We start from the raw sequence: 24406 nt of genomic DNA, 5'->3' as shown, positions 1-24406 counted from the left end.
ACTTTTGCCTGGTTCCCTTGCATATGCCCCAGTGATGGAGATGATCTGATTAGGTCTATTAGTAGGACTAAGTTCAAGATTCTATAGAAGAAATAAAGAAAATTGGCTCCCATTTCCCTTTTGGTACCCTAACCATCTTGTGTTTCCATTGCTTTGCAATTGCAGAGAAAACCTTCAGGGAAGGGGTTATCATGTGCCCTTGGGGTTCACACTCCTGGCACTGCACGTATGCCTATGGCACCAGCAGCTAAGAAGGAAAGAGCTCTTGCACATTCATTAACCCCCTTCAGAGACACAGCTACATGTGTGCCAAGGTTGATGCTCTGCTTCATGTTTCATAGTAAGCATCCATCCAGAGGGCTGCAGATTTCTTCAAGGCCCTGTGGGAGAGGTAAACAAAATCATCAGTAGGTGAGACTTTAATGTAAGAGGAGCTGCTCCATGGAACATGTGCACTTTTGCTTGGTTCAAGGCAATGTTTTCATTTTCAGCTATATCTGAAAGACGTCTTTTCTGTTGTCCAGTGGAGGGAATCAAATATACTGCATTGATTTTTAGCAGATGAATTCACCTTTTCTTTAGGGGGGAGGTTGAGTTTTTCTTTCATTTTATTCTCTTTTGTGTCCCAAACCATTAACTGTCCTCTTCTCTAGCATTAAAAAAAACTTCTCTGAGTCTCTCTATAAGATAACGCATATACCTCTCTACCAACTCATCCTGTGTTCTACCCACCATCATGCTTTATAATATGAAAGATGTTTTTCTAGGCTCTGGGGATACAGCAGTGAGTAGGAGAGACATGAGACTGACCTACATGGAGTTCCTGGTTTGGTTTGGGAGACATATATATCTAGATATACATATACACATGTGTATATGTATATCTAGATATATATGTCTATGTCTATGTATATATATATATTATAATTTATTGTCAAATTTGTTATCATACAATCTGTAAAATGTGCTCTTGGTTTTTGGGGTAGTTTCCTGTGGTTCATCGCTTACATTTAACACCTAGGGTTCATCCCAACGAGTGCCCTCCTCAATGCCCATCACCCATTTTCCCCTCTGGGGAGACATTTATTAAATAATTTATTACCAACAATGTTATTTAATCATTATTGTGATAAAGGTAAAGTGAAGAGAAGCAGGTGCTGCAAGAGCAGGTGACAGACTGAGTCCTGGGGTCAAGGGAAGACCAAGATGAGGAAAAGGCATTTATGAATCTTGGGGAGGGGATGGAAATTGACAAGGTGATGTGAGGGGAGGGGGCAGACTGGAAGAACATTCTAGGCAAAAGCCAAGGGGCAAAGGACAGAAAATGGCAAGGGGCAGGAAGTTCTGTAACAACTGAAGAGAGGTTAGTCCTCTGGAGGACAGAAAAGGAAGATGGGAGCGGTGGAGAGTCTGAAGCTGGAGAACCATTCCAGGGGCAGATCAGGCCAGATCTGATCTTGTTGGCATCATTCAAGACACTGGTATTTTTTTTCCTAATTCCAAAAGAAAGAGAAACTTATTAAACCCAGATCATGGGCTGTTAATGTTCTCTAGGGGGCTGTGAATGTACCACGATGAGCACAGATTTTCAGTTCCTGCAGGCTTCTCTCCTCTTGGTCGGTTCCCCTACCCCCCAACCCACACACTTATGTCCCTGGACCCTGTAGGCATCTAAGTTTGCAACTCTGGGCCAGATGATTTGAAAGTCCCTCCCCGCACATAAATTCTAAACCATGTCAAGGTTCTGTGGGGGATTCAGAGACAACACACAGTCCTGGTTTTAAGAAGCTTGAGATTTAGTAGGGTAGTGAGACATTTTCACTAAGAAGTATCTTGAAGGCAGTAGGTAAATGGTAAGAATTGTTTATTATCATTGCATTGTTGATGTTTCCTGAAGGGTCTCATGTCCATGCTGGACATACAGATGCCCCTTAACAAAGAGTTGTTGGGTAAATGATTCACAAGCCAGTGAATAGTCTGGGGATTAGCAGTGAGAGGGAAATGAGAGCTGTGAGCTGAGAGACTCTGTAATTACCTGACAATATCTCCAAATGCTTCCAACATGGGCTTATTCACATACTGTAATCCATGCTTCGCACACAGTGACCTCACCAGGGGTGCCACCTTGTGATAATTATGGCGTGGCATTGTGGGAAACAGACTAGGGAAAGAGAAACAGGAGATATAAAACTTAGATCAAAAGAAGAAGTTTTTGTTCCCCTATTACTAGATAAAACTCTATTAGCAATGTAGACATTGTACAATACTTCTCTAGGAAGCTCAAAGACTCTTGCCAAAGCATTCTAATCTTATCTCTGCATGCCCTGTGGGTGGCTAATGTTTGGGAAGACCAAAGAGACTTACCTCTATAAAATATATTTATTCTGAGACAGGTGAAATGAAAGTATGGGGTTTTCTACCATTTTGAATTACCTGGAGAGTTGGAGATAACTTCCCCAACCCCAATTCTGTCTCTGTCTCTTTCTGTATATACATATATCTCCTGCACAATGAATAGGTGAATATTAGTAAGTTTTAATCAAGGCATATGGGGAAAAGTTCTAGGAGAAAAGTAAGAAGAGAGGTGGGTTTTACCCAAGGCTTTCGCTAATTAGCCAGATGAACTTCTTGGGTTTTAACTTTCTCTTTGATGAAATATGAATAATAATCTTTCTTGTTTTGCTGAGATTTTAAAGGACTAACGAGAGAAAGGATAAGAAAATCCCATGAGTAGGTATAAGATCTTTTTCCTTCTCTGCCTATCATAGATTTGGCTTAGATGAAATGAATGTGGAAAGTCTCTTCCTTGAATATTCTGGAGAGATTGACTTTCAAAGTATTATCATTTCCTCTTTCTTTGGTGCCTATCTAACTGCCTCTTGGTAAAGTATTTCCAGATCTCACTTGGAAATTGCAGTAGGAACTGGATTTAATTGTTGATTATTTTAAACCTCAGCTCCAAAGATGTAGATACAGATTAATATTCAAATTAAATCTTAATTAAGTTTCAACACAACTCGGATACACAAATGTCATGATTTTTCTTGGGTTTTGCCAACAAACCACATGTAAAAAAACAATCACGAATTCCTAAGTCCTTAGGAATCCAGAAACTGAGTCTTTGGTATTTTTTCAAGATCTTCCTCCATTTACTCACAATTGTTACACCTCCTTTCTTTCTTCCTTTCCTTACCATTGATGTTAATAGAATTGAGAGAATTCTGATTCATTTTTTCCATCAGAAATCCTGAGTCTAAGGCTTGCTCTGGAGTGTATGGGGGTGGGGTGGGGACTGTTATAAGTTACAGCCTTTGCCTTTTATCATGAACTGTTTCCATCACTTACTGGTGCTCGATCTGAAAGTTCAGGTGCCCAGTGAACCAGTCATTGAAAATGGACTGTTCAACATTACAGGTGGTCAAGACCTGCAAAGAAAAAGGTTAAATTAGACGTAAGTAAGCCCAAGTGTCAAAGGAGATGTTTATTTATTCCCCAGGTGCCCGGGTGGTTCAGTCGTTAAGCATCTGGCTTTGGCTCAGGTCATGCTCTCACAGTTCATGAGTTGGAATCCCACATTATGTGAGCTTGAGCCCCACTTCGGGTGAGCATGAGTTCTGCTTGAGTGGCCCCCATTTCTCTCTCTCTTTCTCTCCCCCCCTCTCTCCTTCTCTTTCTTTCCCTCTGTCTCTCTCCCTCTGCCTCTCCTGGGATTCTGTCTCTTTCTGCCCCTCCCTCACTTGTGTGTGACCTCTCTCTCTTTCAAAAAAAAAAAAAGATGTATATTCCCTTAATAAGCTAATTGTTCAACAAGTTCCTATTTTGTGTAAGAAACTAAGAGGGATATAAAAGATACACAGTGCCAGGTCTCAAGGAAATTATAATTTAAAAAGGTGCTAAGATATTTTGCTAAGAAGTTTATACAAAGCAACAGATATAAAGAAGTATGTAGGATTTGAAGGGGCTAAGTCACCATCAGCCCTTGGATACAGAAGGCTAAAGTGTCATAAATGAGGACTCTGGCAGATGGGAAGTGGGATTATAGGATTTTGGTAGAGATTGTTGGGGTTAGAATACCATTTCCATAGAGTACATATGAAGGACTTCTAAATGGGAAGTGAGGCATTCAGTTGTTCCAGCCACAGATTCTGAGCATAGAAGTGCATTTCAGTTTAAGCAGTTTCCTTTACAATCTAATGTATTTTATTTTATGAACTTAAAACCATTATCCTGAGAAGGAGTTCATGGGCTTCTCAAGACTTTCAAAATTAAGAACCCTTATGAATATCATTTTGTTCAGTGCCTTTTTTTTATTATGAAATTTATTGTCAAATTGGTTTCCATACAACATCCAGTGCTCATCCCAACAGGTGCCTTCCTCAATACCCATCACCCCCCCACACCCCCCATCAACCCTTAGTTTGTTCTCAGTTTTTAGGAGTCTCTTATGTTTAGGCTGCCTCCCTCTCTAACCATTTTTTTTTCTTCCTCTACCCCATGGTCTTCTGTTAAGTTTCTCAGGATCCACATAGGAGTGAAAACATATGGAATCTGTCCTTCTCTGTGTGACTTTTTTCACTTAGCATAACACTCTCCAGTTCCATCCAAGTTGCTGCAAAAGGCCGTATTTCATTCTTTCTCATTGCCACGTAGTATTCCGTTGTGTATATAAACCACAATTTCTTTATCCATTTGTCAGTTGATGGACATTTAGGCTCTTTCCACAATTTGGCTATTGTTGAGCGTGCTGCTAAAAACATTGGGGTACAAGTGCCCCTATGCATCAGTACTTCTGTATCCCTTGGGTAAATTCCTAGCAGTGCTACTGCTGGGTCACAGGGTAGGTCTATTTTTAATTTTTTGAGGAACCTCCACACTGTTTTCCAGAGCGGCTGCACCAGTTTGCCTTCCTACCAACAGTGCTGGAGGGTTCCAGTTTCTCCACATCCTCTCCAGCATCTATAGTCTCCTGTTTTGTTCATTTTAGCCACTCTGACTGGCGTGAGGTGATATCTGAGTGTGGTTTTGATTTGTATTATCCTGATGAGGCATGACATTGAGCGTCTTTTCATATGCCTGTTGGCCATCCAGATGTCTCTTTTTTCACTGGGTCTCTGTCTGGTTTAGGAATAAAAGTAATGCTGACTTCATAGAATGAGTCTGGAAGTTTTCCTTCCCTTTCTATTTCTTGGAATAGCTTGAGAAGGATAGGTATTATCTCTGCTTTAAATGTCTGGTAGAATTCCCCAGGGAAGCCATCTGGTCCTGGACTCTTATTTGTTGGGAGATTTTTGATAACTGATTCAATTTCTTCGCTGGTTATGGCTGCTCAAGCTTTCTATTTCTTCCTGTTTGAGTTTGGAAGTGTGTGGGTGTTTAGGAATTTGTCTATTTCTTCCAGGTTGTCCAATTTGTTGGCATATAATTTTTCATAGTATTTCCTGATAATTGTTTGTATCTCTGAGGGATTGGTTGTAATAATTCCATTTTCATTCATGATTTTATCTATTTGGGTCATCTCCCTTTTCTTTTTGAGAAGCCTGGCTAGAGGTTTGTCAATTTTGTTTATTTTTTCAAAAAACCAACTCTTGGTTTTGTTGATCTGCTCTACAGTTTTTTTAGATTCTATATTGTTTATTTCTGCTCTGATCTTTATTATTTCTCTTCTTCTGCTGGATTTGGGGTGTCTTTGCTGTTCTGCTTCTATTTCCTTTAGGTGTGCTGTTAGATTTTGTATTTGGGATTTTTCTCGTTCCTTGAGATAGGCTTGGATTGCAATGTATTTTCCTCTCAGGACTGCCTTCACTGCATCCCAAAGCATTTGGATTGTTGTATTTTCATTTTCATTTGTTTCCATATATTTTTAAATTTCTTCTCTAATTGCCTGGTTGACCCATTCATTCTTTAGTAAGGTGTTCTTTAACCTCCATGCTTTTGGAGGTTTTCCAGACTTCTTCTTGTGGTTGATTTCAAGCTTCATCGGATTGTGGTCTGAAAGTATGCATGGTATGATCTCAATTCTTGTATACTTATGAAGGGCTGTTTTGTGACCCAGTATGTGATCTATCTTGGAGAAGGTTCCATGTGCACTCGAGAAGAAAATATATTCTGTTGCTTTGGGATGCAGAGTTCTAAATATATCTATCAAGTCCGTCTGATCCAGTGTATCATTCAAGGTCCTTGTTTCTTTATTGATCCTGTGTCTAGATGATCTATCCAATGTTGTAAGTGGAGCATTAAAGTCCCCTGCAATTACCACATTCTTATCAATAAGGTTGCATATGTTTGTGAATAATTGTTTTATATATTTAGGGGCTCCCATATTCGGCGCATAGACATTTATAATTGTTAGCTCTTCCTGATGGATAGACCCTGTAATTATTATATAATGGCCTTCTTCATCTCTTGTTACAGCCTTTAACTTAAAGTCTAGTTTGTCTGATATAAGTATGGCTACTCCAGCTTTCTTTTGACTTCCAGTAGCATGATAAATAGTTCTCCATCCCTTCACTTTCAATCTGAAGGTGTCCTCAGGTCTAAATTGAGTCTCTTGTAGACAGCAAATAGATGGGTCTTGTTTTTTTATCCACTCTGATACCCTATGTCTTTTGGTTGGAGCATTTAGTCCATTTACATTCAGTGTTATTATTGAAAGATATGGGTTTAGAGTCATTGTGATGTCTGTAGGTTTCATGCTTGCAATGATGTCTCTGGTACTTTGTCTCACAGGATCCCCCTTAGGATCTCTTGTAGGGCTGGTTCAGTGGTGATGAATTCCTTCAGTTTTTGTTTGTTTGGGAAGACCTTTATCTCTCCTTTTGTTCTAAATGACAGACTTGCTGGATAAAGGATTCTCGGCTGCATATTTTTTCTGTTCATCACATTGAAGATTTCCTGCCATTCCTTTCTGGCCTTCCAAGTCTCAGTGGACAGATCCGTCATGAGTCTTATCGGTCTCCCTTTATATGTTAGAGCCTGTTTATCCCTAGCTGCTTTCAGAATTTTCTCTTTATCCTTGTATTTTGCCAGTTTCACTATGATATGTTGTGCAGAAGATTGATTCAAGTTACATCTGCAGAAAGTTCTCTGTGCCTCTTGGATTTCAGTGCCTTTTTCCTTCCTCAGATCAGGGAAGTTCTCAGCTATGATTTCTTCCAATACACCTTCAGCACCTTTCCCTCTCTCTTCCTCCTCTGGAATCCCAATTATGCATATATTATTTCGTTTAATTACGTCACTTAGTTCTCTAAGTCTCCCCTCATACTCCTGGATTTTTTTATTTCTCTTTTTCTCAGCTTCTTCTTTTTCCATAATTTTATCTTCTAATTCACCTAGTCTCTCCTCTGTCTCTTCAATCTGATCTGTGGTTGCCTCCATTTTATTTTGCAGCTCATTTATTGCATTTTTTAGCTCCTCCTGACTGTTTCTTAGTCCCTTGATCTCTGTAGTAATAGATTCTCTTCTGTCCTCTATACTTTTTTCAGGCCCAGAGATTAATTTTATGACTATTATTTTAAATTCATTTTCTGCTATATTGCTGAAATTGTTTTTGATCAGTTTGTTAGCTGTCACTACTTCCTGGAGTTTCTTTTGAGGAGAATTCTTCCGTTTCATAATTTTGGATAGTCCCTGGAGTGGCAGGGAACTGCAGAGCTCTTCCTCTGTTCTGTCTGGAGTAACTTGCGTTGGTGGGCAGGGCTGCAGTCAGACCTGATGTTTGCCCCCAGACCACCGCTGGGGCCACAGTCAGACTGGTGTGTACCTTATCTTCCCCTCTCCCAGGGGCAGGACTCGCTATGGAGTGGTGTGGCCTCTGTCTGGGCTACTTGCACACTGTCAGGCTTGTAGTACTGCTTCGATGGGATCTGGTATATTAGCTGGGGTGGATCTGCAAGGTGCACAGGGGCGGGAGGGTCAGACTCAGCTTGCTTTGCCTTTGGTGGTCCACTGTGGGAGGGGCCCTGTGGCACCAGGAGGGAGGCAGACCTGTTGGAGGCATGGATCTGTAGAAGCACAGCGTTGGGTGTTTGCACGGTGCAAGCAAGTTCCGTGAGGGGAACTGGTTCCCTTTGGGATTTTGGCTGGGGGATGGGTTAGGGAGATGGCACTTCCCAGGACCTTTGTTCCCCACCAAGCTGAGCTGTGTCCTACAGGGCTCAACAACTCTCCCTCCCGCTTTCCACTCTCCGAGCAGAGCTGTTAGCTTATAACATTCCAGATGTTAAGTCCCACTGGCTGTCTGAACACACTCCGTCCAGCCCCTCTGCTTTTGCAAGCCATAGTCGGGGGCTCTGCTTAGCTGGTGGGCTGCCCCTCCACCCTGGCTCTCTCCCGCCAGTCTGCGTAGCGCTCACCATCTCTCCGCCCTTCTTACCCTCTTCCATGGGCCTCTTGTCTATGCTTGGCTCTGGAGAGTCTGTTCTGCTAGTCTTCTGGTGGTTATCGGGGTAAATTAAGCAGATGTGGGTGGAATCTAAGTGATCAGCAGGACGCAGTGAGCCCAGCGTCCTCCTATGCTGCCATCTTCCTCAGCAATCTATTCAATGCCTTTTTAATGTTTAATTCCAGTTGGGGTTGTTGCCATTTTGAATGTTATTTTCGTGGTTGTTTTATGTCAATGTTTCTCAAAGTGTATTTTGGAGCACCTTAGGGTTCTCTAAGATCCTTTCAGGGGATCTGCAAGTCAAAACTATTTCTAAGATAGCATTTGCCTTTTTAATTTCCAATCTCTCATGCTTGTACACTGGATTTTTTTCCAGAGGCTTCTAAACATGGGATGGTATCATCAGTCTGATGTTTAACATGTATTGGTTTTATTCTTGTTATTTTAGAGTTAATTAATAAATAGGTGTTTTAAAATTCTCAGTTTTAATTTCAAATATAGTAAATATAAATGGATATAACTTACATAGACAAAAGTTCTTTGAGGTTCTCAATAACTCTTAAGAGCATAAGGTGGTCTGTGACCAAAAAGTGAGAACCAATACTCTATGTCCAAAGGGAAAGTCCACTGAATTTGGGAATGAGTTTGGAAAAAGAAGTGGTATAATGACTGGATTTTCCAGTTAATCATGGCATGGCCACTGGAAGGCTTAGGAAGCAGGGGTATTCTGTACTGATCATAACTCTGCTAATCCTTAATAGCATGTTCAGAGAGCATACCATATCTTCTCTCTGGGGCTTTCTAGCTATACAATGAAATGGGGTGAATTTTAGGGTCCTTCTAGGTGTAAACTTAAATGTAATTCTAGGAGCTCAGATTCACTTGAAAGGTTGTGTTCTGTAGGGGACAGGTCAGCAAACATTTCTTATAATGTGATTCTCTCTGATAGTTACTCAGTTTTACTTTTGTAGCATGAAAGCAATCATAGATAATATGTAAATATAAAAGCATGACTGTTTCCAATAAAATTTAATTTACAAGAACAAACAGTGGGCTGGATTTGGCTCTTGGACTATAGTTTACTGATTCTTAAATATAAAAAATATTTATTTATTAATTTTGGGAAGGGGGAAGAGAGAGAGAGAGAGAGAGAGAGAGAGAGAGAGAGAGAGAGTAGGGGAGGGGCATAGAGAGAGGGAGAGAGAGAGCCTTAAGTCCAATGGGGGCTTGATCTCATGAACCATGAGATCATACACTGAGTCGAAACCAAGAATCATGTGTTCAACTGACTGAGCCACCCAGGAGCCCCTTTACTGACCCTTTAGAGCAAAGGAGTCTAAAATCAGACTGCCTAGGTTTAAAACCTGATTTATACCACTTATTAACTGTGATGTCATACAAGTGACTCAACTTCTTCATCCCTTAATTTTATCATCTGTAAAGTGGTAATAATCATAGCACCTGTGTTATGTAGTTATATGCAAAGCAGGGGACAGTGCCTGCCTGCTAGCAAGCATTATGTAAGTATAAATTATTATTATCTGAGGTAGCCAGACTCTAAATCAGTATAGTCTGCAGGATCTTTCCCCAGAAACTCCACCATTACCTGAGCGCTGAGCCAGTCCCGGTTCTCCTCTTTGCTCATTCTCATTGGTATGTGGCTCATCTGGGTAACATATGTTACCCAGGGACTTTCAAGAAACCTTTCAGAGAATAAAAGGAGAAAGTGATGACTTCTTGGGGTGTTTCAGTTCCCAACACTGGGCTGGCACAACTGCTGGAAGATCTGGCTGAGCAACTGAGGAAATGGAAGGGAATCAAAGATTCCGATAAAATGGTGGTCATTTGTTTTCCTCTTTGGAGGCCGTTTATATGTAGAGACGACACAGTAGACTTTCGGTCACATAACCAATCTTGCAGCCTTTTGGAAGCAGTGACCCCCAAGTTTGTTGCAGCATTTGTGCAAGGATCAAAATATACCTAGAGCATATGCAAAGTGATAGACAGCCTCAGCTTTGCCATCAGATAGAACTTGGCTCAAGTTCTGGTGTGGCACTGCCATTAGCCCTTACTTGCTCTATAACTTTGATAAATGATTTAATCTCTCTGAGATTAATGAAGATGATGCTACCTACATTACAGGGAGGTGCAAGGATTAAGTAATAAATAATGTAAATAAAGTAAGATAATGCAGGTAAATCCTTTATAAAAGTGCATGATGCATAGTAGCTGTCAATATCTTTGCTATTATGTAGGGTTTAGAATCATAACGTGAAAGAATGGGAGAGGAATAAATTGGAAGTTGAAGACAGCTATTTAGTTGAGGGCATTTTGGTTTGGGGAATATCTGTAGCCGTAAAATAACATTAAAACTTTTTGTCTTTCCATTATTTTTGGCAAGGATTATGGTATCCAGTCAGATTATAATCTAAAGAATTTGGGGATCAGATGGAATTCTGCAACTTGGAATTAAGCATATGGGAATAAAAGGACAAGACTGGGCGAGTTCTTTTTTCCAAAGAACTCTTCTTATTGAACTATTTCAACTTAAAAAAAAATTATTTTTGTGAAATGTCTCAGTTACAGAAAGGGCATGGTATCCCAATCTTCTGCTAATCAAAAATATCTCAGATAATGGAGGTAAGAGGATCATCTAGGTTACAGGAATAAAAAAAAATATTCTGGTTTCTTACTTGACCAAATATATGAGTAATATGGTTCCAAAGATTCCATAGAAAGGGCCAAATGTGATGAAATGGCGGATGTAAAAGCTGCTGACCCAGGCAATGTCCTGCAGAGAAAAGTGATTGACAGTTAAATGCCCTGGACACAATTTATTTTCCCCTTCACTGGTCTAGGGCCCTTTCATGAATTGGCTAAATCTTATGCCTTATTATTCAAGGAAGCTACATCTGGAAGGGGCCAAGCATTTTCATGCCCCCTTTTCTATCAGATCTATCTTCAGATGATAAATCAAATTACTCACCTCCCAATATCTTTGGAGGCACATCACTTTCATGGATTCCAGATTGAAATATACAGGCATGAGGAGGGGGAGCCCAACTGAAAAAGAATACAAAAAGACAGACAGCAAATGAGTAGAATGTGATCCCAATGCAAATAAGCAGGAGTCTATCTCCTTAACATGCTACTCCTGGAATGTTGCCCCTGAGAAGTGATGCAAAGTGGAGATCCACAACCACATCCTGGATTCCACGGGGCTCTTTGGGTCTCTGAGGTTGAACCAGGTTTTGGTTCAAGCTCTCAGGACACTAAGGAAGTGAAAGCTTTGAAGATTTGTGTCATTCTTATGGAGGCAACCCAGAAGAGCTTCTGCTGTGAATTTTCAAGCTTTCTCAAGGTCCATGGAATCTGTCAGTCCATCACAATCCTTACAATTGGGCCCTGTCACAATATGTCAGGGTAGCAGAAACACAGGAGCTGTACTCACTTACTGACCAGATGGTTATTTACCTGCTTCTTCTCCAGGACCAGGGAGGTTGCCTAGAGCACAAAGGAGTGTGTTGGAGTCCTTCTGAGTTTTGACGACTCTGTCCTTGACCAGACTTTAGTTGCATCCTCTTTCTCTGCTATGTCCAACGTTGGCCTCCAGACTCTCAAACTCTACATATTCTTAGCACAAATGATTTTGTTTATCCCTCACACTAAGATGCTTGAACAAACGTGAGCATAGTTTCTAACAGCTTAAGGCCATGCCTCTGGAATAACCCCGGCCTCCTTGCAGTTTTGCCTGAGAAAGTTCAACGTTGCCAAATGAATTAACTGTTTGTTCAAGCCAAAACTGACTAGAGACCTCAGATCTCCCTTTTTTTAGACTATTTCTGTTAGAAAACTTACAATTGTAAAATTCTTTCTCTGTCTTTGAGACGGATCTTCGACAACCCAGAAATGTCTTTCTCAAGGATCTGGGAGTCATTCCTTTCATTTTTTTTTCATGCTTAGTTATTTTTGAGAGAAAGAGGGACAGAGTGGGAGCGAGGGAGGGGCAGAGAGAGAGGGAGACACAGAATCCAAAGCAGGCTCCAGGCTTCAAGCTGTCAGCACAGAGCCCGATGTGATCACAAACTCACAAACTGCGAGATCATGACCTGACCAAAGTTGGCCGTTTAACCGACTGAGCCACCTGGGCACCCCTGGGAGTCATTCCTTTGAATGAAATCATCCAGGATGGGGCCTGTCTCAGTCTCTCCATATGGAGGGTGGGAACCTAACTTTCATAAGCACCAGGCAGCAGACACAGATGGCTTAATCACACTGACCAACTCTCCCTCCCACCAAGGTCTCTTGGAAATTTCTTTAACACACCCAGTGTTTAAAAGGTCTCCCACCTTTTGGTTCAGCAGAATTGAGCTGAGTTTATACTGAAACCTTTTCCCTTACTATGGAAACCTGAATATAATCTGTCTTGTCACTTTTAAAAAATTTCCAGTTCTGTTTCTCTTTGACAGTTTGAGCATGATTTACTTGTACCTGAGATGCTAAGTTGGCATTTGAAGGAAAAAGACATAATGAAACAGCTCCAAAAGGCAGAGAGTTTTGTGAAGTGGGCTTCGTGTAGCGAATCCACAGCATTCGTTCATTCCTCATTAGTTAAGGGCATATTGCAGCACTACAGACAGGGTAGAAAGTTCAGAAAAGCAATTCCAACAGCTTTTATTATGTGAACACACTGCTGGTTAGCCTGGAGATCAGCTACCTTTCAAAATAGGGCACTGATGTCTTCATTCCTCTTTTTGGTCATGCAGAAAAAGAGAGGGTGACTTTCATAGAATGAGGTTGCAGAATTCCAGCAGTGGAAAGGACAGCAGTGGGAATTCACCCCCTTACCTCAAAAATAAGCCCACAGGCCATCCTGGTCAAGCATGTTACAAATGACTACTGGTGCCCAACATTGAGCAAATCAGATAAACTGCAACCCCATAACCATTGGCATTTGGGGCTAATTTCTTTTTTTAAAATATATTTATTTATTTAATTAAGTTAATTAATTAATTATTTAATTAAGTTAATTAATTAATTAACTAACTTTGTGTAATGGAATGTAATTTTTACTTTGTGAATGGAGTGTAATTTTTAAAATATAATTTATTGTCAAGATGGTTTCCATACAACACCCAGTGCTCTTCCCAACAAGTGCCCTCCTCAGTGCCCATCACCCATTTCCCCTCTCCCCCACCCCCCATCAACCCTCAGTTTGTTCCCTGTCTCTTATGGTTTGCCTCCTTCACTCTCTGTTTGTAACTAACTTTTCCCCTTCCCCTCCCCCATGGTCTTCTGTTAAGTTTCTCAGGATCTACATAAGAGTGAAAACATACGGTATCTGTCTTTCTCTGTCTGGCTTATTTCACTTAGCATAACACTCTCCAGTTCCATCCACATTGCTACAAAAGGCCAGATTTCATTCTTTCTCATTGCCAAGTAGTTCTCCATTGTGTATATAAACCACAATTTCTTTATCCATTCATCAGTTGATGGACATTTGGGCTCTTTCCGTAATTTGGCTATTGTTGAAAGTGCAGGGCCAGATAATTTCTTGTTGTTAGGGGCTGTCTTGTGCATTGCAGGGCGTTTAACAGAACCACTGGCTCCCTGGGTGCCAGTATCATCTTTCCCTTCCACTGTGTTGTCCCAACAGGGCAGTATTGTTTTTGGTTGAGAGCTACTGATCTATAGGAAATGTTTGGGAACTTCTGATTTTGTCTTATGTCTCAAACTGTAAGCATATGTTTTAGGTGGGCATATTTTGGAGTTCCATGAAAACATTTTTTTTGAGCTGTCATGAATTTGATTTTGGTTAAGAGGAAAGCATTTTTGCTTATGATATTTTTTAAATCTTTTTTTTAAATTATTTGTTTACTTTTGAGAGAGAGAGAGTGAGAGAGAGAGAGACAGAGAGAGAGCACAATCAGGGGAGGGGCAGAGAGAGAGGGAGACACAGAAGCAGGCTCCAGGCTCAGAGCTGTCAGCACAGAGCCGGATGTCAGGCTCAAACTCACAAACTGTGAGATCATGACCTGAGCTGAAGTCGGATGCTTAACTGACTAAGCCACCCATTGATAGATTGCTATTTATCAATATCAGAATTATGTAGCTACACTATTTTCTTTCAGCTTGAACCCACATTCAGATCTATTTATATATATTCGTACATACATATGATTTTCACTACATTGGGTGCAACTATCATAAAAGATTTCCTGTGACTTGTGTTTATAAAGTGGGGAGTTTAAACATTTGCAGGTTTACTGAAATTCAGAAGTTGACTAGAAATACCACTGTACTCTCCAGGTAGAAACTGAACAGTGTTCTAGGTCTTAACAGTTATGCTCTTCTTGAAAGCTTTTTGGTATAAATGACAGCAGTTTAGAAATTAAAAACCCTTTATGTTACAAAATACACTTTGATTGATGGAAGGTTTCCTTTGTGTTTTAAAACATCTTTACACATGAAAAGATGCTCAACGTCACTCCTCATCAGGGAAATACAAATCAAAACCACACTCAGATATCACCTCACCCCAGTCAGAGTAGCTAAAATGAACAAATCAGGAGACTATAGATGCTGGAGAGGATGTGGAGAAACGGGAACCCTCTTGCACTGTTGGTGGGATTGCAAACTGGTGCAACTGCTCTGGAAAAGTGTGGAGATTCCTAAAAAAATTAAAAATAGATCTACCCTATGACAGAGCAATAGCACCGCTAGGAATTTACCCAAGGGATACAGGAGTGCTGATGCATAGGGGCACTTGTACCCCAATGTTTATAGCACTTTCAACAATAGCCAAATTAGGGAAAGAGCCTAAGTGTCCATCAACTGACAAATAGATAAAGAAATTGTGGTTTATGTATACAATGGAATACTACGTGGGAATGAGAAAGAATGAAATCTGGCCTTTTGTAGCAACGTGGATGGAACTGGAGAGTGTTATGCTAAGTGAAATAAGTCATACAGAGAAAAACAGATACCATATGTTTTCACTCTTATGTGGATCCTGAGAAACTTAACAGAAGAAGACCATGGGGAGGGGAAGCAGAAAAAAAAAAGAGAGGGAGGGAGGCAAACCATAAGAGACTCTTAAAAACAGAATAAACTGAGGGTTGATGGGGGGTGGGAGGGAGGGGAAAGTGGGTGATGAGCACTGAGGAGGGCACTTGTTGGGAAGAGCACTGGGTGTTGTATGGAAACGAATTGGACAATAAATTTCATATTAAAAAAACTAAACAAAACCCATCTTTACCGTTGATTGTTCAAATATTGGCTTTCTGTAAAAAAATTATGTTAAATTTAGACTGTACTACGGTATCAATAAATTTTTCTGCTTGGTCAGTTTTAATTACCTTAAAAACCAAAATATGCACATACATACATACATACATACATACATATATGTCTCTGTCCACTAAAATATCTTCTGCAACTTTATGTGGACCATTGGAGCAACCATCTTTCTCTCACACAGTAGCTCTCAGGTGCCTTTTATTCCTAAGTATCTACGTCTTATGACTTCATAATGTCAATGCTTTGGCATTCTTTTCCTGTTTCTCTTTCCTCCTTATCCAAATACCACTATTCTTTTATTCTGGACAGGTGTTTAGTTTTTCTATGATAGTCTCAGATGCAAGGCTCCTTGATTGACTTCCATCCCTCCTGAAGCATCTCATGAGGTGCACATTAAAATTAAACTGCCTATTTGCTTTCCAGTTTTTCCTTTTCAGATGTTTGTCCCCAGGAAGTCTGAAATACGACATGACGCTTTTCCAAGTCACAATAAGACATGGGCTGGTCTCTCTGTGAGAGCATTGCTGTTGTGCCGTCTGGCTTGACAACAGCTTGCTTCAGGGACATGGGATGATAAGGAAAGTGGCTCCAATGAGACTCACCCATGTAGAAATACAGGTGCTGCTTTTCATAGTCGATGTACTTGATTTTCATCTTGCCAAACTGAAAGGAGAGAGCATAAAACTAAAATAAGAGACAATACTTGTGGTCATTAATGCTCAAGAACATTGCTCTGTGTGTGTGTGTGTGTGTGTGTGTGTGTGTGTTTAAAATCTCTATGGAAAGAGCCATATGGTCAGAATTTGTTGGCTGTCACACTTGAGGCACTAGAAGAACCAGAACTGGAATAAGAGGAAATATTGCAGCATCATTTTGCTTTAATTAACTGTGGGTAATTCTTACATTTGACTATGGGGATTGTGATTTTTTAAAAAAATTCCCATGGAAGCCATTTTGAAAATTTTTTGTCCTTCTATGGAGTGGAGTGGTGACCAAAAGGGAATATTTCTGATGAGTTTTTCTAGCTTCTCTTAACTATGGTGTTTAGAATTCTGCTTGAAGCTCAGTCTCCATGTCCATTCATTCTTTCAACAGATCTTTATCAAATGGTAATATGATAAAAGACATAGACATTGTCCTTCTTATCTGTCGCATCTTTCCTCCTTTGTGTTCTCATTATGGATGTCACACTGTGATGAACTATTTCTAAGGTGTAATGATATTACATAAAATCTTAATGCTGGGAATTTGATTAATTTTCTAGGAATCTCCTTAGTTAATTTAGTCTGTGCTCAGTGCATAAGGACAGCAAATACTCTGAGGGGAGGCATAGAGGTAATGGTTATATATCCTAGTAAACATACAATGAATGTTTAGTTGAATGAGTGAAAATGAAGATTTATGTCTGCTCTATATTTTTACTGTATGTTCACTTGGACACAACACTATGGGCATTGTTTGATTTCTGCCTCTCCTCCATTTTGTTGATACCTCCCTTCCTGCATATAGACTTCTTTTCATACTTGGATAGTAGGGTTGATCTTTCCTTCTTTTAGTGTCATAGATAAAAAGAAATAGCATGTTGATGATGTAATAAGAGCTATTTGCAATTCCTCTCAAACCTCCAGATTTTTAAGTAGTGGGAAACATGGGGAAAAGAGCAGGTGGAAATTCCTGGGAGCTGGCACACCTAGATGGAGGACTGCTTTTGAGTCTCACTCCAAAGGAGGGCTGTAAGTCTTCTAGAACATGATCACAGGACCTGGAAAGTAGAATGTTTGAACAAAATGGTAGAAAAATTGGCAGTAAAGTGAGATGGAAGAAGTTCAGGGCTCACCAGAACTATTTTTTAAAAATGTAAACAACTGAATTTTAGAGTTTAAATAATTTCAAGCAATGCCTCAGACAGTAGCTCTGAAACTCTATTACACGGAACTCTAAGGTCTAGGGACATGTCCCAAGAGCAGCTATAAAACTTAGGAGGTGACCTCCATCATTTGTGAAGAGGCAGCATGTATACTGAACATAGCCTTAAGGAGGTACTTCTGGGGAGGGGAAGCCTGCTTCATAAAATTCAGTTAAGACAAATCCTTCTTGCTCTGTGGGGATGATTAGAGAAATCAAAGTATCACACTTTTGTTGATGAGCGTAGGAGTCCACAAACATCAGAGAAGTCCAACTTATTTGTGGAGCCATTGTCAAAAGCAACTGATTTGTGATCACAGCCAGAGATTTTTTTTAAGTCTAGTCAAGAGATTTGTTTCCTAATTCAACTGGAGAAGAAGGTACAGTCTTCTGAAGCTGGGAAAACTTATTTTTAAAAAGTTACACAATTTTTGGTTTATGTAGCCCAAAGTGCAGGCAGCAACTGACAGAACTGCATTCTCAATAAAACCCCTTAGTTGTTTTAGGAAATAGCAGCCTCTTTCTAAGCACCTGACTCTCAGGATCTACCATTTCTCTAGAGGGGGGAGACCTTTCTGTAGTTATCCTTGTACCTCCTTCTTTGAAGTAAGACTTTCTCCTAAAACATTTGGTAATAGTCCTTTACATGATGATTTTAAGTTGAGGTTAAAAAAATCAACTGACAAATTCCGGAGTTGATTTTTTCTCTCCTTTCTCTATTGTTTATCAAGTCCAAATGAGAGGTGAGATGTCTAAGTATCATACAAAGCCCTTGGGCTGTGGCTCATGTATAAATGAACCAAATGAACACAAACTAAAAAACACTAGTACAGCCTCTTCTCACTGAGCTAGAATTAGTTGAGATAACTAGTTATTCAGATACTTGTGATTTAGTGTTTATTGAATATACTGACATGTTTTTCTCTGAGAGAATGAATGTCTCCATATCCTCGTTAAATTTTGGAGAGTCATTGCCAGCTTCAGTCATCTGGTTTCACTACTTAACAGCAACTTATGTTGCCTCTGTTGTAGTGGTGACCACTGGGCAGGGATCTGTTTGTCTCCAGGATTGCTCAAGCAGGGTGATACAAGTTACCATATTTCCTTCCATAGGAGGTTGGCGGCGTGTCATTTAAGACCATAGAATCACATGCTCCACATTTCCTTCTATTTGTACAGCCTCAAATTCAGTTATTTCATGTGTATATCGTGGACTCAAAGAAGGAGACATGCTCTGAGAAGGTGCTTGAAGTGGGAACCCCCAGCTCCATATTTCTGGGACAAGACCATAGACATTTCCAGGAATCACTTTTGGGAACATTTCTTAAGTGCTCAGGAGTTCTAAACATACCTTGACAGGTTGCAATTCTCCGAGCAGGAAAAGTGCACCCATATCAATATCTGGGTCTTTGGGGTGGATGTTTGTCTTTACATGATGTTGGAAGTGTCGGTGATTCCACCAGGATGTTGACAGGCCCTGAGGAGAAGAGAGGGTTCGTTAGCTGCAAGATTTCTCTCCTGGGATGTCCTTCACTCTCAGAGTTTTCTGCATGCATCTCCAAAGTCAAAGTAAGATATCTGAGCTTCTGGAACTTGTTCCCTGACTGCTGGGTCACAAAATGGCCCATTGGACAGAGCCTTTCAAAGCCTGCAATCAAATAATCATGGGATTCAGGAAAATTCATAAAATTCACAAAAACCTGTTCAGATGAAATGTTTTTCCATCCTTTTTTTTCGGGGGGGGAATCCTCATTTTAAAAATTCTGAAGATAAGTAGGACAGAGAAAATCCTTATTTTACAAATAAAGAAAACTCATCTCTAAAACTTCAATTAGCTCTTGGGGTAAAATGGTCCTAGGAATCCTGCTTTCATGAATATTTAAATGAATCATGGATCTGAAATTATCTTGTAGGGGGCTTGGCTCACATTACTGCAAGTTCAGGCTTCCATGATCTCATATAAAGATAAATGAGAATAAAAATAATTCAATTGGCTCTGAGCTCAAATCATCTCTGATTAGGTTGTTTGTGATTTTCTCTCTCTCAATGACAGTGTGAAAGTTTTAATAGAGGAAGGATTTGGAAGCACATCAATATGGTTTCATATCCTGGATGTATAAATACTGCTTTGTGGTTTGGGTAAATTTCACCCTCTTTGAGCCTGTATTCCATCTGCAGTAAATATGATATAATGACATTTACTTCCATGGGTTGTTTGGGGGAGACAAGAGATGATGTATGTAAAATGTTGGCATATTGAGAAATTCAATTTCCTCTCCTTTCCCCTATTGCATAAATTACATAAGAATAAAGAGTATTTGTTTTTTATTGCATATTTGACATCTCTCAATAACTGGCCTAAACATGTTTTACATTTTCACAGTCCAATATGATAGCTACGAGCTACACGCTGGTTATTGAGCACTTGAAGTGTAACTAGTCAAATTAAGATGAGCAGTATGTGTGTAATATTGGATCTTGAGACTCGGGATGAAAAAAGGAGAGTAAAATATCATATTAAAATTTTTTATATTGATTACATGTAGAAATGATAATAATTTTGAACGTATATATATGTATATATATATATATATATATATGGTGATAAAGTTAACTTTTGAAATGTTGTTGTTAGATCATTTAAAATGATTTATGTCATTTTATTTTTTTTAATTTTTTTTGAACGTTTTTATTTATTTTTGAGACAGAGACAGAGCATGAACGGGGGAGGGGCAGAGAGAGAAGGAGACACAGAATAGGAAGGAGGCTCCAGGCTCTGAGCCATCAGCCCAGAGCCCGACACAGGGCTCGAACTCACGGACCGTGAGATCATCACCTGAGCCGAAGTCGGACGCTTAACCGATTGAGCCACCCAGGCACCCCGATTTATGTCATTTTAATGTGGCTTGCATTATATTTCTGTTGGACTATGCGGATCTGGACACTACCTCCATGGTTGAGGGGGATGGGCATGTTTGAAAATCTGCAAGTGTTAGTACTGCCTTCCATAGTCCTTGTTGTAGAGTCCTCTCTTAGCAAACCCCTGGTGACCCCATCTCTCAGGAGCAATAGTCTCTTTTCACCTCTAACACTCCCTACCATCCTTGTAATGGAATCTCTCTTCCTCCATCCCACATCTATCTGCTAAATCTCATGCGTGAAAGGAAAATCACTTTCCAAACACTTCCTTTGCATGTCTCATGATATGTCAAACTGAACTTGACTCATCAATTTTTACTCCCCCTATGGGGTCCTCATTGAACTCTGCTCTTGCATCTGACTGCATACCACCCACTCACTTTTACAGTTATGCACTTGCTCTTTTCATTATTTATTTTAAAGTATATCCCATGCATCAGACACTGAAACAAGCATTTGGAATATAGAGTTAGACATGATAAAATGGGGTTCCCATACTTATGAAACATACAACCTATGGGAGCAATAGACAAACAAGGACACTGCAATAAGCAGTGATTCACTTTGTTAATTAAATCCTCTGAGAGCCAACATTTTATCTGTACTCTTGCAGTCAATGACTATCTGTGGAAGTTGGTAATAGGAGAGACAAATTTTGATTTATGATAGGTCAGGGAGAAGATCTTGACAACTCAAGGTCCTGGAATTTAGAACAGTGATGGGAGTAATTGTGATCTAAAGCTGCTGGCTCTACCCTTACCCCTCGGTCTGGAAGCCACAATTACTGGCGGCAAGGGATAGAGTGATCCAGCTGGAAGTGAAGATTATCAGCTACATGCAAATAGGCTGCCCCTGTACCCAATTCCATACAGAAACCACCCTAGGTCGTTCCTCATTCCCAAGTTAGGTCCTTTCTTGGTGCATTATAAGAAATCCAAACTTTGGCCTGAAGCCATTTTTTTTTTTTTTTTTTTTTTTTTTGGCTTGAATTCAAAGCCCTGCTACTGGGTATGCGTGGCCTTGGGCAATTTCCTCATCTGTGGAATGGATGAGAAAAATAACATGCTTCACACCCCTCCCCCAAAATTATTTTAGGATGTAGTCCTGGAAAGAGGATAGGCCAGATTTTTAAGGCAGGTCTTAATATCAAATACTCTGTCTCTTTGTCCCTAGTATAATCCTTGATTCTTGATTCTTATAGTTTTCAAACTGTGCATGCTGCATCTTGGGAGAGGGCATTGAAAAATATGCTACAGGGAGCCCATTTTGATTTGAACATTGCACAAAAGTCCAAAATATGCGCAGAAATTTCATGGTATACTTTCAGAAGCACTCTTTTATTGCACAAACACTGCAAAGATCAGGCATACACAATTACTAGCACAGCTAGTGAGTGAAAATTCCAAAAAAAAACCTCCGCCCCAAAACCCCTCAGGGCAAGGGTAAAATGATAGTAAGTCAAGTTTTGAAATTTAAAATTGTGATGTATGTAGAAGGTGACGTTGTTGCTGTTTATATTACAATTTTCTTTGCTGCCTCCCTCCTGCCCACCTTTCCTTCCTACAGGTAGTTTGAAGCCTACACTCATTTTGCTCACAAATCACTGGTTTTATCTGCAAAAAGGTAGAGTATACTCAATTTGCTTTTAGAGCATTTCCTATTTGTTTACTCCGTTCATGAGTCATCAAGGTTATATTCATTTCAACTAGTGCAAAATTGTTTCTGGCAACATAATTTATATAGAGAGAGCTGTGTACAAATTTGGACAAGTGGGAAAGCAGTGATTTTTTTTTTAAAAGGACCAGCAAGGGTGGAGCTTGAAATATTACTTATACTGGCATCAAGTCAACTGTCAATTACCTCCAAGACACATGAGTCTTTCTTTTCCTCTGACTTCCTCAAAAGGAATTACCTTAATTCTCACCAGGACATAAGAAACTGTTTTTGCTTTTATTCTGTGGTAAACATTTCTGACTGGATACAGAAACACTTTGTCAATCAAGCATGAGTAGAAAGAGGGCAGAACTGTGTATCTATAGAAATTTTCGAGTTAAATGAAACTTATCACATAAAATGACTATTTTAATCATTCTAACCATTTTGAGGAACAGTCTTAATTCTAATATGAATCCAGATCCAACTCTGTGTTACTTAATCTACTTAAGCTTAGTTTGCCCAACTGGAAAGAGGGTTGATAAGACTTATTTTAAGTATCTTTCAGTTCAATATAAAACCACTGTGTTAAGGCAAAACAAGTAGGCTCTGAGTCAGTGCTTAGGAGTTTTTACTAAAATGAGCTGCCTTGAATGCAAGATTTGGCTTAATGGAAGGCTCAGAGGCATTTTCCCCCATCCGGACCAGAGTACATAGTCACTAAATCCTAGAATGTCATAGAAAAACAGACATCCTGTTTAACTCCTAATATTAAAGATGAGAACACTGAGAGTCAGAGATAGAATATGACTCAGTCAAGATCAAACAGGAAGCCTTGTCAAGTCAGAGCTAAAACCCACTCTTGGCAGTCCTGTATTGTTAACTTGGTTCATCCATCCATCTATCCATCCATCCACTCAATAAATGATATTGAAGACCTACTATGTGCCAGGTACTCTGCTAGGTGTTGCACTGCAGTGGCTCATAGAACAAAGCACCTGCCCTCCTGGAGTTTGGGCAGGGGGAGGCAAGACCAACTGCCGTCATCACCACTGCATTTTCCACCAGTCTGGGATTTACAGTCCTTGACTCTTGAACAGTGCTATCTGACCTTTCTTGTCCACTCTTTCTCTTTTTCTTCACTTTTATCTCTTATGCATCGTTCCCTTTATTTCATCATAGCCTTATCCTTCCAAGACTAATCAGGCTTGCTGAATTCCTGTTGCTTCCCAGCAGTAAATGTTTACACTTCTTCTAAGAACATTCCCATTCATGATTTTACAGAGCACCTCTTCATTTATAAAGGCACAATCCTCCTGTGTGGTGGTTTTTTAGTGGGATGCCAAGGATTGGCTAAAGAGTTGTTTTTTTTTAACGTTTATTTATTTTTGAGACAGAGAGAGACAGAGCATGAATGGGGGAGGGGCAGAGAGAGAGGGAGACACAGAATCGGAAGCAGGCTCCAGGCTCTGAGCCATCAGCCCAGAGCCCGACATGGGGCTCGAACTCACGGACCATGAGATCGTGACCTGAGCTGAAGTCCGACGCTCAACTGACCGAGCCACCCAGGCACCCCAGGCTAAAGAGTTTTTTAAGGTAAGAAAAACTGTTGGAACTTCCTAAATAAAAATAAACCTTTCCTTATAAAAAATTAAAATCTTAATTTTAGCATATATATTACAATGTCATATTGCATATTAGTATGTATGTAATATCTACATTGTTAGCATATTTGTGAATCTATTTGTGCACAAACATTTTTTACTAATACGACTGCACAAACAAACGTGGTAACCATTGTCTTAGGAGCATGAGAATCCCATCATGCTCCATGAACATCCTGTACCTTGCAATGACTCATCATAAGTTTTTGCATCAGGTGGTTCCATTTGGACTTCGTAAATATGGAAAGGTGTCCCAAGTCATGTTGCAGATATGAACTCTGACACTAGAAGAGATGAAATTGTTGTTAAAGAAGTTGAGGAGTCAAGAGGAAATTAATAAATGAGCTCACTCATAGATTCAAAGCCCATAGGAGAAGAATGGTGGGGGATCTTATCTGTCTCCAAGCCAAGTTCACTTTCTATTTCTTACACATTGTGTTCTTTCCCACTAGTGTGCCTTTGTGCATGGGGTTCTGTCAGTATAGAACATTTTCCTTGTCACTGTCAAAATCTTCCAGCGAAGAGTAGAAAGGGTATGGCCTGTGGAGTCAGGAAGATTTGGATTCTAAATCATTCTTCACCATGT

General features: G+C 40.0%; 1 protein-coding gene across 1 annotated transcript in view; it reads right to left on the bottom strand.

Moving 5' to 3' along the window:
• Positions 1-335: 335 nt before the first annotated feature.
• LOC125176858 (fatty acid desaturase 2-like protein FADS2B) overlaps positions 336-24406 on the bottom strand; it is a 37434-nt gene continuing 13363 nt past the window's right edge. Inside the window, exons 4-12 of the mRNA XM_047878762.1 lie at positions 24003-24104; positions 18936-19061; positions 16282-16342; positions 11367-11443; positions 11074-11171; positions 9987-10083; positions 3346-3425; positions 2041-2161; positions 336-380 (exon numbers count right to left, since the gene is read on the bottom strand). Of these exons, the coding sequence (XP_047734718.1) occupies positions 336-380; positions 2041-2161; positions 3346-3425; positions 9987-10083; positions 11074-11171; positions 11367-11443; positions 16282-16342; positions 18936-19061; positions 24003-24104 (807 nt within the window). The remainder of the gene's footprint in view (positions 381-2040; positions 2162-3345; positions 3426-9986; positions 10084-11073; positions 11172-11366; positions 11444-16281; positions 16343-18935; positions 19062-24002; positions 24105-24406) is intronic.

This window comes from Prionailurus viverrinus, chromosome D1 (genome assembly GCF_022837055.1).
Source record: "Prionailurus viverrinus isolate Anna chromosome D1, UM_Priviv_1.0, whole genome shotgun sequence".
Taxonomy (NCBI): domain Eukaryota; kingdom Metazoa; phylum Chordata; class Mammalia; order Carnivora; family Felidae; genus Prionailurus; species Prionailurus viverrinus.
The sequence above is the reverse complement of the archived record's forward strand: the minus strand, read 5'-3'. Positions and strand labels throughout refer to the sequence as shown.